The sequence below is a fragment of the Pomacea canaliculata genome, linkage group LG7 (genome assembly GCF_003073045.1).
Source record: "Pomacea canaliculata isolate SZHN2017 linkage group LG7, ASM307304v1, whole genome shotgun sequence".
In the NCBI taxonomy this organism is placed as follows: domain Eukaryota; kingdom Metazoa; phylum Mollusca; class Gastropoda; order Architaenioglossa; family Ampullariidae; genus Pomacea; species Pomacea canaliculata.
Genome location: NC_037596.1, coordinates 7,741,172 through 7,754,060, shown reverse-complemented (window position 1 = coordinate 7,754,060; position 12,889 = coordinate 7,741,172). Strand labels below are relative to the sequence as shown.

The 12,889-nt window shown below is 38.5% G+C and overlaps 1 protein-coding gene across 1 annotated transcript; it reads right to left on the bottom strand.

The window, feature by feature from the left end:
• Positions 1–556: 556 nt before the first annotated feature.
• On the bottom strand, positions 557–12,561 carry LOC112568500 (zinc finger protein 62 homolog). Its single transcript, XM_025245810.1, has 9 exons — positions 12,112–12,561; positions 11,622–11,830; positions 10,399–10,635; positions 9,468–9,939; positions 8,551–8,830; positions 6,235–6,310; positions 5,467–5,740; positions 4,244–4,908; positions 557–3,997 (listed from the first exon to the last, which is right to left on the bottom strand). The coding sequence occupies exons 1-9, from the start codon at positions 12,377–12,379 to the stop codon at positions 2,348–2,350; spliced, it is 4,131 nt and encodes a 1,376-aa protein (XP_025101595.1). The 5' UTR covers positions 12,380–12,561; the 3' UTR covers positions 557–2,347.
• Between the last annotated feature and the right edge of the window lie 328 nt (positions 12,562–12,889).

The window sequence follows — 12,889 nt, the reverse complement described above, 5'->3', positions numbered from 1 at the left end:
AAGTTTGAAAGCACACTGATTTTTCCTTGCTAAATGCAAATTTGGTGTGATGTATTTTCTTTTCTATGTAAATAGGTAAGCAAATGTGGGCTGCAGTGACACTGTAAATAAAGTTGAACCACTTGAGCGATTTCTGACCTCATTGCATTAAAGTATGTATAACGCACATAATTTCTTAAAGTAACTTTACTGATCCTCTTTTAGACATCCCCTTCCAGTATCGATATTGTTAAATTATCTTAGTTCTTGTATTATAGAAATGTAAAATCTGGAAGAGTGATGATGAATAGTGACCAGTACAGAATCTACCAAAAAACTTTACCCCAAACCATTTCCTTCTTGAAGAATTTGTGTGCACACCATATGTGGATTAATAAAAAATGGTTCCCCAACAGCACCAGGTACATAGTCCCTCATATTACACCTGCCTTATTTTCAAAGGGAAGTCAACACATGAAAAACTGCTGCATTATATACATATCCGAATCAGACACACTCCAAGCATCAGAGCAACATCACCAGATCAGAACTAGCAATATAAGACCATGAGTCATCATAAATATATTAGCCTTTTAATATTTAGCCAGCAAAGTGCTCCAACATACCCAGAAATTCAAAGAACTCAAACAGGTTAAGTCTTCAATCAAGACAGTCTTTCAGATTTAGCTTTGAATGCTTAATTGTTATACAATGTACTGTTATTAAAAGTAACTGCACCTTATGTCACACAAATGAGTGTCAAGACAGCAATAATTTTATATTTTTTATTCATTGGTAATAAAACCTTAACATTTAATTATAAGTTTGAATTCTCAATTAAAAAAATTTACAGAGATAATGGAGGAACTTATGTGATGGCAGCGATAAAAATATTTGAGAAAGACCTTTTGATTGGTAGTGTATACGGACCAAATAAAGGATGACCCAAAATTCTACTCACAGTTGGAAGAATGTATTAAACCAGGGGTGGGCAATTAATTTTCCCAAGGGGCCGCGTGAGAAATTGGGATGGTTTTAGAGGGCCGGACTAATATAGTTAACTCAGTTTTACCCAATACTATATATAGTATACATACTGGCAGGCGGGCCGGATGCGGCCCGAGGGCCGCCCCTTGTCCAGGTCTGTATTAAACAGATAGGGGTAGAAAATATTGTTATAGCAGTCATAACTTTAAGACAGATGCAGTACTGGATATAATTTTACTGGTTGCTAAATCATGCATATACTCCTGCAGATTAAAAAAAAAAAACACCCCCAGTTACAACCATTCATTAGGATACTGCAGCATAGATATAAACTTGAAATTTTTAATGCATCCTTGGAACTGAAAGAAGAAAAAATTGTAAAACAATGGCTACATTATCTGCAACTTGTTGACTAGAATTTAAACAGTGACTAGACTTTTATACATATATTTTGACATGCAATACCTCATGTTTGTTGTATTGTTATATATGTTTGTTATATTGCAGTTGTATGAATTGTTTAAGCATGTAATGTGTTAGGCCTGTAATGTGTTAATGGAAAATAAATGTTAGATATTAAAAAATAATTCAAGCGATGGATGATGAGGAAAGGACATAAGCAAAATTCATTTGATGTGTAATGTAGGAACTAAAGAAGGCAAACACATTTTACATTCTAAGATATTTAATAACTGCAATTAGCTAGCTTTCTATAAAGACAGAAAAGACTGCTGCTTTACAATAAACAGTACAATTGTAATGTTGTATTGATTTATATGACTTATATTAACAATTAAGTCCTTTGGGAGAATCTACACAATATCAGGATGAAAAAGAGGCAGTCTTGAGGTGCGATGGTAAAATTCGTCACTGAAAAAGTTAATACTGTAAGTTCAGATCTTGCTTCATTTAGCTTAAGCTATTGACATGACATAAAACACTAACAACAAACCAGGAAGAAAAAAAAAAGATGATGATAAACCAGATGTTGATGGATGAGTGATACAAGTACTAGCCCATTTATTGTCATACACTCTTACATCAATAAATAAAGAAACATAGCAAATAAAGGGGGAGGGAAGAGGGGGGTATTGGTATTTTATGCGGAGGCAGCAACTAAGCCTATCTCACAGCAAGGCAGTCAGCCCTGTAAACAGATGCCCCATAAAGAGAAAGAATAGTGTGTCCGAGACAAGAGCTGAACCAGGGCAGACAATCCTCACTGTATTGAAATAAAGGGAAAAGGGGGTCATGGATGAAAGGACTTCATAACTATGACAAGTACTTTTTTTCTTTAAAGACATCTGATGTTCAACAGCAACCAAACAGGCAATTTGGCATGAAAGTCCAAGATATCTTCTATCTCTATAAATAGAAAAGGTCAATTTTTGGAATGTACCCGCATATGAGTCTTCAAACAGCTTGGATCACGAAATGGCTTGTGGCAAATAACACAAGAATAGGGTTTGATGCCCATATGAATCTTTTTATGCCGATATAAATTGCTCGCTAACGTGAAGGTGGTACTGCATAATTCGCAAGAAAATGTCTTCTTCGTTTTGTTGTCAGATGACCCTTCATGGATTTTTTGGTGAGTTTGTAATCGCAATTTGCTAAAAAAAGTTTTTCCACAATCCTGACAAAGGAATTTTTCCCCACTGTGTATATTTTTATGCTCTTTAAGATACTGTAAACTTCTGAATGACTTTTGACAAATATCACACAAAAACATTTCACCTGTATGTATTCTCATATGATGGTGAAGGCATCCACGTTGACTGTATGATGCCGGACAGGAAGGGCATTTATAGGGTCTCTCTCCAGTGTGAGTTCTATAATGAACAACTAAGTAATCTTTACTTGCAAATGTCTTCCCACAATCTTCACAGAGGAATGACCTTTCTTTGCTATGCGTCCTAAGGTGTGCTTTCAAATGACTTGATTGTCTGAATGATTTTTGACAAATTTCACATGAGAAGGAGCGCTCATCTGTATGAATTCTCATGTGCAGAGCTAAACTTCTGGCATAGGTGAAAGTAGCTTTGCATTCTTGGCAGGTGTGGGTTTTCTGGCCAGTGTGAATAATTCGATGCTGATTCAGTTCATAAACAAAAGGAAAACTCTTCCCACAATCTTGGCAAACATGTGACAAAGTTCCACTATGTGTTCGCATATAATGTTTTCTTAAGGCACTGCATTCTCTGAACAACTTTTTACAAATTTCACACTGAAAGGGCTTTTCACCTGTGTGTATCCTGATATGATTCTTCAAACTGTTTGATGTGCTTAGGGTAACAAGGCATTCTGGACAAGAAAATGTCTTTCTCTTTGCATGAATCCTTGCCATATGATTTTTTAAAGCTCTTTTCTTGCTGAATTTAGCACTGCATTCCAGGCAAGGGAAAAGTCTTTCAACAAGGTGTGCTTTCAAATGTTTTTCTAAAGTGCTAGATAGGCTAAAGGTAGCGCTGCACTTTTTGCATTTTTCTCCAGCACAACAGTCCTCGCAACTCTCTGCTGGTTGATCTTCGATTTGTGCACACTTGAAAACATCGCACATTGCTTCAGACTCACTTGTCTGCATCTCACCTGCTACGAAAGGATCATTAGCAGGTGGGCAAGACTCTTTCTGACTGGAGTCAGTTTGTTTAATAGAATGACAGTTGATATTCTCAGCTGTTTCCTGAAACTTTATGTCAGACTCTTTGCTGGTTTCATCGTCTCTTTTCTGAGCGTCTTCCCTTTGTGTCTCATCATTTTTGACGGAATGCTCTTGTCTATCACTTTTAATGATGAGATTGGAGAATCCGTTACAGTGAACCTTTTTATGTATTGTCAGTGCTTTTGCCAATGCAAACCTAGCGCCACATTCCCCACATTTAAAGGGAGCACACAAATCATTTACAACATACATTTTTATGCCTCGCCTTTGGGCACAAGTCCTCCTGTGATTTGCTTGAGGAAATGGTGGAAGATTTTTTTTGTTTGCATCAAGGATGAAAGGGTTGTTTCTGGTATCTGTGTGGGGCTGCTGGAAAGAAAAAAGAAAAAGCAAGATATAGAAAGGTATCAAACAGTCTCAGGAAAAATAGAGTTTAAATAAACTTATAAAACCAAGATAGAAATTCCATACTGTTAGTCCAAAATTTGAAACTAATACTGCAGAAAAAGCATTAACAATAGCAATAAAGAAATCTTTTGTAATTGGTGCAAGATGAAGATAAAAGTGTTGTACAGTTTGGAATTTTGAAAGAAAATGTTAAAAGTACTCATTTACCCCAGTTGTTTCAATCACACATAATGGCATGGCAAAGGAATAAGCATCAGATTCCATGGGTGTAGATGACTTGACAGTCTTCCTCTCTTTTTCTTCACTGCGCTCAGTGTTGTCATGTGCAGTATGACTGATGCCTCTTTGAACATTAACATGCTCTGTTTTTTCAGATTCTACTGGTTTTGGTATCTCTACCTCCCTCTTTCTCTCAAAAGGAATCTGTGTTTCTAGAACATTAGTTTCACCCAAATCTGGAAGGTCTTCCTCCTCTCTGACATCTCTTTTACCACTGTGTCCCCGACATCGCCAAGCCTCCTGAGACTTTTTAACACTTGTTAGCTCATCTGTGTGTTCTTCTGACTTCACTGTTGGCACTAGCGTGTTTGCAGTCACACCATAACTATGATCATGCAAGATGTTATTAGACTCTAATACACCTGCATCCTCTTGAGTCCCAGCCTGGTAAATTTCAAAACATGGATCATTTTCACATCTTAATTGAGGCTGATCAGTGCTGCAAGTTTCTTTAACATGGGGAAATTTAGTGTCTAAATTTAGTGTTATGGTCTCTTTCACAGAGGTGTCAAATATTTCTTTGGTTGCTGGGATGCCTAATCCTCTCAAAAACTTGCATGCCTGCTCTGTTATCAATTTGCAACGTTGCACACCTGCAAAACAGTGAAATAAAAATTCAGTTTTAGTTTGATCTCTTGTTTATATGTGTTTATCTTACATAAAAACATAAGATATACTATGTGAAGTTTTTCATTAATATGTGTAATTCAGTAATTTAACTTAGGGGTGGTTTGAGTGACGTGAGCCGCTTTCCAGTGAGACCATAGTACCTTGCGGCAGAACGGTACTTCTCGCTTGTTCAGAACCAAAAGTTTTACTGCTTTTCCAAGCAGGACCAGCCGCCTTTCGGTAAACAGGTGCAAGCACTGACTTCTGCCTGCTATTTGTACTGGAAAGTTTGGGTGCTACGTCACCCGCTGTTGTCCGTCTCGAGATGCGCCGCTCGAACAGTTGAACAGATCTCTCACATATATGCATGAGAGGACGCTGAATTTGTATTGAATGCGTTTAGTTCCCGGGAGCAAACAAAGTGCAAAAACAGGGAGAAATCACGAGTACTGGTAGTGGTAGTGCTCTAGTCAAAAGCACAGAAAATGAAAAGCACCGCAGAAAGTACTTAATATTATACGTACGTTAAAGATTGTTCTTACCGATAGTAGCGTTAATGTTGATGAGATAAGCCGTCCTCATCCCTTTAGCAGAATGCTTTTTGCTCGTGTGAATTTGATTCATGACACCACACTGGCAGCCCACGTACAGTACACTTGCCAGCCCTGCTCTTCTCTCCCCTTTCGTTCGATTCAAATCTAACAGTGACCCGCAGTCTGTGCAGTTCATCTGCCGAGCCAGTTCGCACATGTCTACAATTCTGTGGCCTTCCCTCCAAGTCATTGTGATAAGATTTAGTAAGTTTAGCCCTTGTTTCTAAAGAAACGCAGCGATGGCAAGAAAAATCCCGAATGCTGGCGCCACAATCAAGGGAGGCTATTAGACTACTTCCTTCTTGTTGTCACATGGGTCATGTCAGGTCATGAATCGTGGTTTTCATGTTATGACCGTGATTTTGTTCAGCATCTTATGATTATTACTGTTACTACAAGAACGGATCTTTACGACAAGCTTTTCCTACCCGTCCACTGATGCGTGTGCTTAGTCCCTAACAAGATATAACACGAATGCATGCAAATTACACATTTCGAAAGGCAGTGTACAGTTCTCTCATCTACCAACGATCATAAATACGATTTTGTTACTTTTTATTCTAGACTGAAGTAGGGAATGGAGAAAGGGAAAGTTAAGCAGGAAACTCTAACTGTAAGTTGAATGAAAAGATACTAATGTGTCTTTTAAAAAAGTATTTTCGTTTAATTTGCTGTTAGTCTTCCTCACACTTTGAAAATTAGCATTACACTTCTCACACGCTCACAGATGTACAATGTGTGAAAGTTTGATGCCCCCGAAATCAACTGGTTCGGCAATAGGCAAAATGATATGCTTTAATGCACACTATTTGAAAATAGAACACAAAAATCTGTCACTGAAACCAAGTTAATACACAACCTGCTAAACTTTCTTCATACAATAAAGATTCACTTCTTTGAATATACAATCTGAAAGTTTGGGCCAGAATTTGAAAAAAAAAAAAATCATGGCTTTGTCAGCATCAGAACTTTTTTCATAGTTCAGATTTCTGATTTATAGTTCAGATCTGCAGATGATATCATCTGGTGACATTACAAACTTATGTACACATTCAGTAACTGTATTGTGAGGCAAAAAATGAGTGTTCACATAATCCTTTCTGAATAAAACAAGTAGCCATAACGCCCTTAGTGAATTTAGTTTCCAAACACTTTGTCCCACAGTTGTAGCATGTTTCACATTGCAGGGTAATCGGGGCTAAGACAAATTCATAGATCAGCAAAAGTCGGAAGGAATTGGAGCCACCAAGAGGTAATAAGGCATCACATCCAAATGTCCAGTGGCAAGCACAATGCTAAACACATTGAAATGAAATCCGAAGAAAGAATAATACGTGTCAATACAAACCATTGGGCACTCCCTATCAAACAGCATTGCACCTTTGAAAGCAGAAGACCATTTGAATTGATCAGGTGAGGCTTTGTTCCTGCTAAGGTACTTGGTAGTCCTTGAGGTCACAAACAAAATTATCAATAAAAGTTACCACATAATGCAATATTAATGCATGATATGCAAGAACTGAACAGCGCAGGAAATAATCCTCAGGATAAAAAATATTTTTCACTTGTGGAGAACGAGATGGACAATATGGCTTTATTCATTCTTTCAAACACTGTATAGCACATGCAAAACTGCGAGGTAGCCAACATTGTCTGCTGTGTCTCTAAAGTATGTCTTCCCCATAATTGTTTATGGAAACTGGTCACCTGAATGCACATGCACTCCTTCACTTCTCAGCTCATGCAACACCAAATGAAATAAGCAATACAAACAGTATCACATGAATGTTCACAAGCCACATTAGTAGCATGCTCTAAGGCAGCGGTTCTCAACCTTTTACATGTGGCGACCCCCCTGACGAACACCGGTACGTCCGCGACCCCCCTTAGCCGGCTAGGTCGGTGGAAGAGCGGGGGGGGGGGGGGGCAGCTTTAGCTAACCTCGAACGCCGCGTCGAGGAAATCAATGCAATTCAACAACGGAAGAGCAAAGTTCGTATCTGCAAGAAGTATAACTGTTAATGAAATTTTACTAAAGCTAATAAATATTATTTTATTGGACACTCACTTTGATTAATGAGAAGGTTGAGCCTGCTTGCTGTTGCATAAAGAAGCGAACCTGTGTGCGATGTTCGTACCCACTGCTATTCGCAGCTCAGCCTCTGCGTCCACACGATTTCTGTATTTCGACTTCAGTGCTGCCAATGCTGAAATCCTTGCTCACACATATACGAAGTTGAAAATGGCAGCAGAACTTTCATTGCTTTCTCAGAAAGGAGAGGATATTCACCGTTGATGCTAATCCAGAATGTTGGCACTGGTGTTGTTTGGAAGACCATTTTCAGGGATTGGTCACTCGAAAGGTCGATGAGCTGCTCTTCTTCTTGCGTGGACAACCCGCTTGTGCTAGGATCAGCCAGAAATGGATTACGAATCCAATCGTATTTAGTCACATCAATTTCAGCGAAATAATGCTGAAACCTTTCTTGCAGTCCGTTTAGATGGGCAATAATTACCTTCTTCACCTGATCAAGATTCAAGTTGTCAGCCTTGCACTTACACAAGCACGGAAACATATCAAAAATATTTTCTTGGCGTATCTTTTGCGTCCACAACGAAATTTTTCGGACGAAAGCATTCATCTTGTCAGTTGTTTGTAATATGGTGGTGTAATATAGGGGAGTCAGCGATGAGAGATTGGGGAAGACAGAGGGCAAAAGGTGAGAGGAGGGAGATTGGAGGCTTAATTGTTGAGAGGGAGATTGTGTTTTGAGTTTTGGAAGTGAGAAGTCACTGCATTGCCGAGACAGTGTACTTGAATAGGAAGAAGAGATTTGGAGTTTGAGCCCCCGCACCACTCGGTTACACAATGTAAACTAATTCCACTAATACCAGTATAAGAAACTTTTTTAAAAAAATGACCACCTTCGCGACCCCCTTGTAGGCACGTCGCGACCCCCCAGGGGGTCGCGACCCACAGGTTGAGAACCGCTGCTCTAAGGTAAGGTGGATCTTTAAATCTGCTGCATCAACTATGGTAGGCATCCATCTTCCCACACTTCCTGTCTGTTACTACTGCTTTCTCCGAGCTCAGTGCTGACTGAACTATTCCCTCCTAGGTTGTCTGATAGTTTCTTCTTTGCCCTGCAAGTTTTCTTCTTGTGTATCTTCAAGTCCTTTATTTTCTTGAACCTCTTGTTGCACCAATCACATGCGAACTGCTTGTCTGAGATGTGGCTGTAGCCATGACCAATTAATGTGCTAGCACAGGCAAAAGATTTTCCACACTGTTCACAAACAAATGGCCGCTCACCTACCAAAAAAGAAAGAAAGAGCACAATGACGATAAAAAGTTTTAATTCACTACTGATTTTTATACTCTATTCTTCATTTCCAACAAACAAGTATATCATATGCTTTAGAAAATTAAAACCAGTTGTAATATTTGAATTGAAATAATAAAAGTTTGTTAACAATTTCAGATCAAAAGTATTATACTGTAACTCTTTAGAACACAAGCATCAAATTTATTGCTAGCCAGATTTTGACACCAAATCTGTGAAAACATGTAACTAAAATTTTCTGTAGCTTTGCACTGCTTGGGTTTGAATTTCTGTGTGGTTTTTTATTTTATAGCTGCAAATTACAACTAGTATGGTCTTATCCATGCTTTCTGGAACATGCATGATCAGTTTTTTTGTCTTCATTTAGGCTGGCAACCCTTTCTTCTTCTGACTGTTTGTTGACAGTGCTACAGTTCACACTAATTCTATATATCTCTTTGAATACATGATTGTATCCTTTGACCACTAGGATACACGCATTTATTCAAAAATGTAAATAGTATTTGCAATTATAAAAGCTCTTTACAAGTGTATTCACCACTATTTATAACAAACTTTAACTGCGTTTCAAGACAAGTGCTGACTGACACTATATTGTGATAGTACCTGTATGGATACGCTTGTGTACAATCAGGTTACTGGACTGCTTGAAGGCAGCGCCACAAGACTCGCACTTGAATGGTCTTTCTCCGGTATGAATTCGAACGTGTTTTCGCAGGCCATCTGGCTGCAGGCAGGTAAAACCACAAACATCACACATGTATGGTCTTTCTCCAGTGTGACGGCGCCTATGAGACATCAAGCCTCCTGCTTGCACAAAAGTTGCTCCACAGTCATTGCATATGTAAGGTCTCTCACCAGTATGAATGCGCATGTGTACTTTAAGAGAGCTTGGAGCTTTGAAAGCAGCATCACACTGCTCACATTTGTGTGGCTTAATTGGAGGGTCCTTTCTTGTAGTTTTGGTCTTTGGCCAGCCTTCTCTCTGCTTAAGTGCTGGGGATAATTTCTTGTGCTTGCCGGTGGATGAAGGTAAGGAGGCATCTGTGGATGATCCTCTCCCTTGTTTCTGCACAGACTTAATTTAAAACAAAATTTGAGGCACATTTGATGATGAGATTTTAAAAAGTAACTATCCATTCCTGCAATTTTTATCCTATTGTGCCATTTCATTGGACTGTCAGTGATCATAACAGCCCTATTCCAAAACTCAACAGCCCATAAAAACAATCTACGAAAGAACTAATCTGTTGTCAATTGATTTAAAAGCTAGGTTTTGAGTAGATTTATCAGCTCTGCCCACTATACAAACATGCACAGATGGAGTCATGGTCTCAGGGTGTCACACTGGCAGAGAAACCAAAGCAGACATGAAGATGACAACCCTCTTCATAGTCACTAAAAACACAGAACTCTTGACAGGAACACAAAAGAAAAAAATAATAAATTTCATTGTTGAGGTCTTATTGGTTCTTGATGGCATAATTTAACAAATAATTTTGCGGTCTGACCTTTATTATCATTACCTTACACTTACATTTATATGTTGTTCACCACTGCTTAATAAACAGGAAATCATACTATTTGAAACAGGTTCCACATTTTTCAAATTCTTTAGCAGATCCAAGTTAGAGACCAGAACATCAGTGCTCTTTGTGCTCTTAAAACAGACTGGTGATTTAATGGATTGTTCAATTGTCAAGGATAACTTCTTTGAATGTGCTTGACCAGAAGAACAGGTCTGATGGCTGTGATCAAGATCCACTTCTTGAGCCTGTCACAACACAAAAGGCAGAAAGTAAACTTATATGGCAGATTTTAATCACATCATTTTTATATCTGTCTAGAAAAGGCCATGGTACTGAATCTACACTTCACACAGAAGTTGTAAGCGATCTACTCCTTAGTGCTGACGATGACAAAGTTTCATTTCTGGCATTACATTGTTAGATTTATCAGCTGTACTTGATACTGTCAATCATGCTATACTTCTACACAGACTTGAGCACTCTTTTGGTATTCATGTTTTTCCTGGTTTCAATCCTATCTCATAGACCAAATACAGACTGTGTGTATGAATGGCGTAGACTCAGATGCTTCTGTTCTGAGATATGGTGTCCCGCAAGGGTCTGTCTTGGGTCTAATACTTTTTGTGTTGTATGCATCCCCTCTGTCTGATCTTATGTCCCACCATGCCTTGCCGCATGTGAGTTAGGCTGATGATACACAGCTTTATCAGTCACTGAATTCACTGGACTATTGACACAGACACAGGAATGCATACATGAAGTATGCACTGATGCAGCTAAAACTCTAATCTGATGGACTATTGTAATTCTCATTTAGCTGGAATTTCCAAGTATCTTTTTGACAAACTTCTAAGGATCCAGAATAATGCAGCTCGCGTCATGTGCAGACCATCTCAATGTAAACATATCACTAATCATTCACTCTTTTCGCTGGCTGCCAATCATGGATTGTATAGCCTACAAACTTTCCATTTTGACTTACTCTGCCGTTTCTGGGCCAACATGCTCTTAGCAGGTTCAAGTTCTCAAAGTTTCACGAAGAATACAAAGCAATGGCTGGACAGTATAAAGTACAGGTTTTTTTCAACATTTTTCTGGCAGTTACTACAACCCCCTTCATTACTTACAATCCACTGTATAAGCTGGGAAATCCTAATTTATTAATTCCAAATGTGGAAAAGTGTTCTAGCTTTATCTTAGATAGGATGGAAATGTTAAAATGGTACTTTACCAATGTCTCTTTTGCCTCTCTTTCTCCCAAACTTTCGTTATGGCAGGGTTTAAGCTGTCTGTTGTCAGGTGTTATTTCATCAGCATCCAAAGGTGAACTTAAGAGAGATGGAAAATATTTACCAAGTTTATCTGCAGACGGTAGAGGTATTCCCAAGCTGGTTAGAAACAAATGAACTATATCACAGGTTAATGTGCAGCGCATGATACCTGAAATAAGAGCAGGAAAAAAAAACTGGATTAAAAAGTCTATAGATACTAACAGAACAAGATCTAAATTCAAATAAATGTAAAATGAACTCGGAAAAAATACATACACTTGTAAGTGTATATGACCACACACACAGTCTCTACAATGATCTGTTCTTTCAGCGCTTGATCTTCTGATAAACTTAAGCAAGTGGACACTAAGCTGATCGTTTACAGTATCTAAGGATTGCTACTTATAAAACAAAATTGCATGGCTTTTACACCGCCTCCTGAGAACTCACTTATTGTTGCACTAATGTTGATCGTGTGGACTAAGGAAGTCCCTTCAGTATTTTTTTGTTTGGCTGTATGAATGTCATTGTTGCAGCCACAATGACAGACGACAGTTAGTATACTTGCCAGACCCATTTTGGTCTCCTTCTCCGTCTGGTTCAGGTCTAGAAGCGATTTGCAATGCTTGCAATACATCTGCCTCGCTAGCTCCCCAAGATCTACAATACGGAACCCATCTCTCCATGTCAATATGTCACTTTCTCCAGACATTTTCATCGTCTGTAGTACCGAAGTTAGTGTCGAATATACTGTGAACACGTCTGTGAACTAAAAAGGAAATGTAATGTTTATACGGGTAGCTACTGCCAGCATCAAGCAACGCCAGCTAAACGTTGCTTTACATTTATTTACTTCGGCTGTAAACAAAAATCCGGACAAACAAAAAGTTTGGAAATCGCTTATGATGTAAATCCAGTTCATCGGTATGGAATCATGATATTTAATTACGTAATGTCAAATCGCAAGTTTCGAGCATTTAACTGAGATTGAAGCAAATACGATGATACATCCAGCATTGCCTCCCTTGCACTGTCTGACCAAAACATCATCAATGTCCAAAAACTAATAAGGTTTCCTCATTAAAGGTGTGTCACGAACTTGTAGCCTTAGGTGAAGTGGAAATAAACAAATGTTTAGTCAATTCATATCTTTGAAGAAAAATCCTGAAAATGGATTCGTTAAAAAATTTTTTTTTTTTAAATGGACTACATGTACGTGTAAAAGGTC

What these genes read in the sequence shown, in the direction of transcription:
- LOC112568500 (XM_025245810.1), bottom strand. Translation starts at nt 12,379, where the DNA reads ATGAAAATGTCTGGAGAAAGTGACATATTGACATGGAGAGATGGGTTC. An exon ending in GAGAGGCAAAAGAGACATTG is followed by an intron (nt 10,636 to 11,621) that starts GTAAAGTACCAT and finishes GTGTTGTGACAG; the next exon opens with GCTCAAGAAGTGGATCTTGA. An exon ending in CATTGTACATCTGTGAGCGT is followed by an intron (nt 5,741 to 6,234) that starts GTGAGAAGTGTA and finishes GCGTTTCTTTAG; the next exon opens with AAACAAGGGCTAAACTTACT.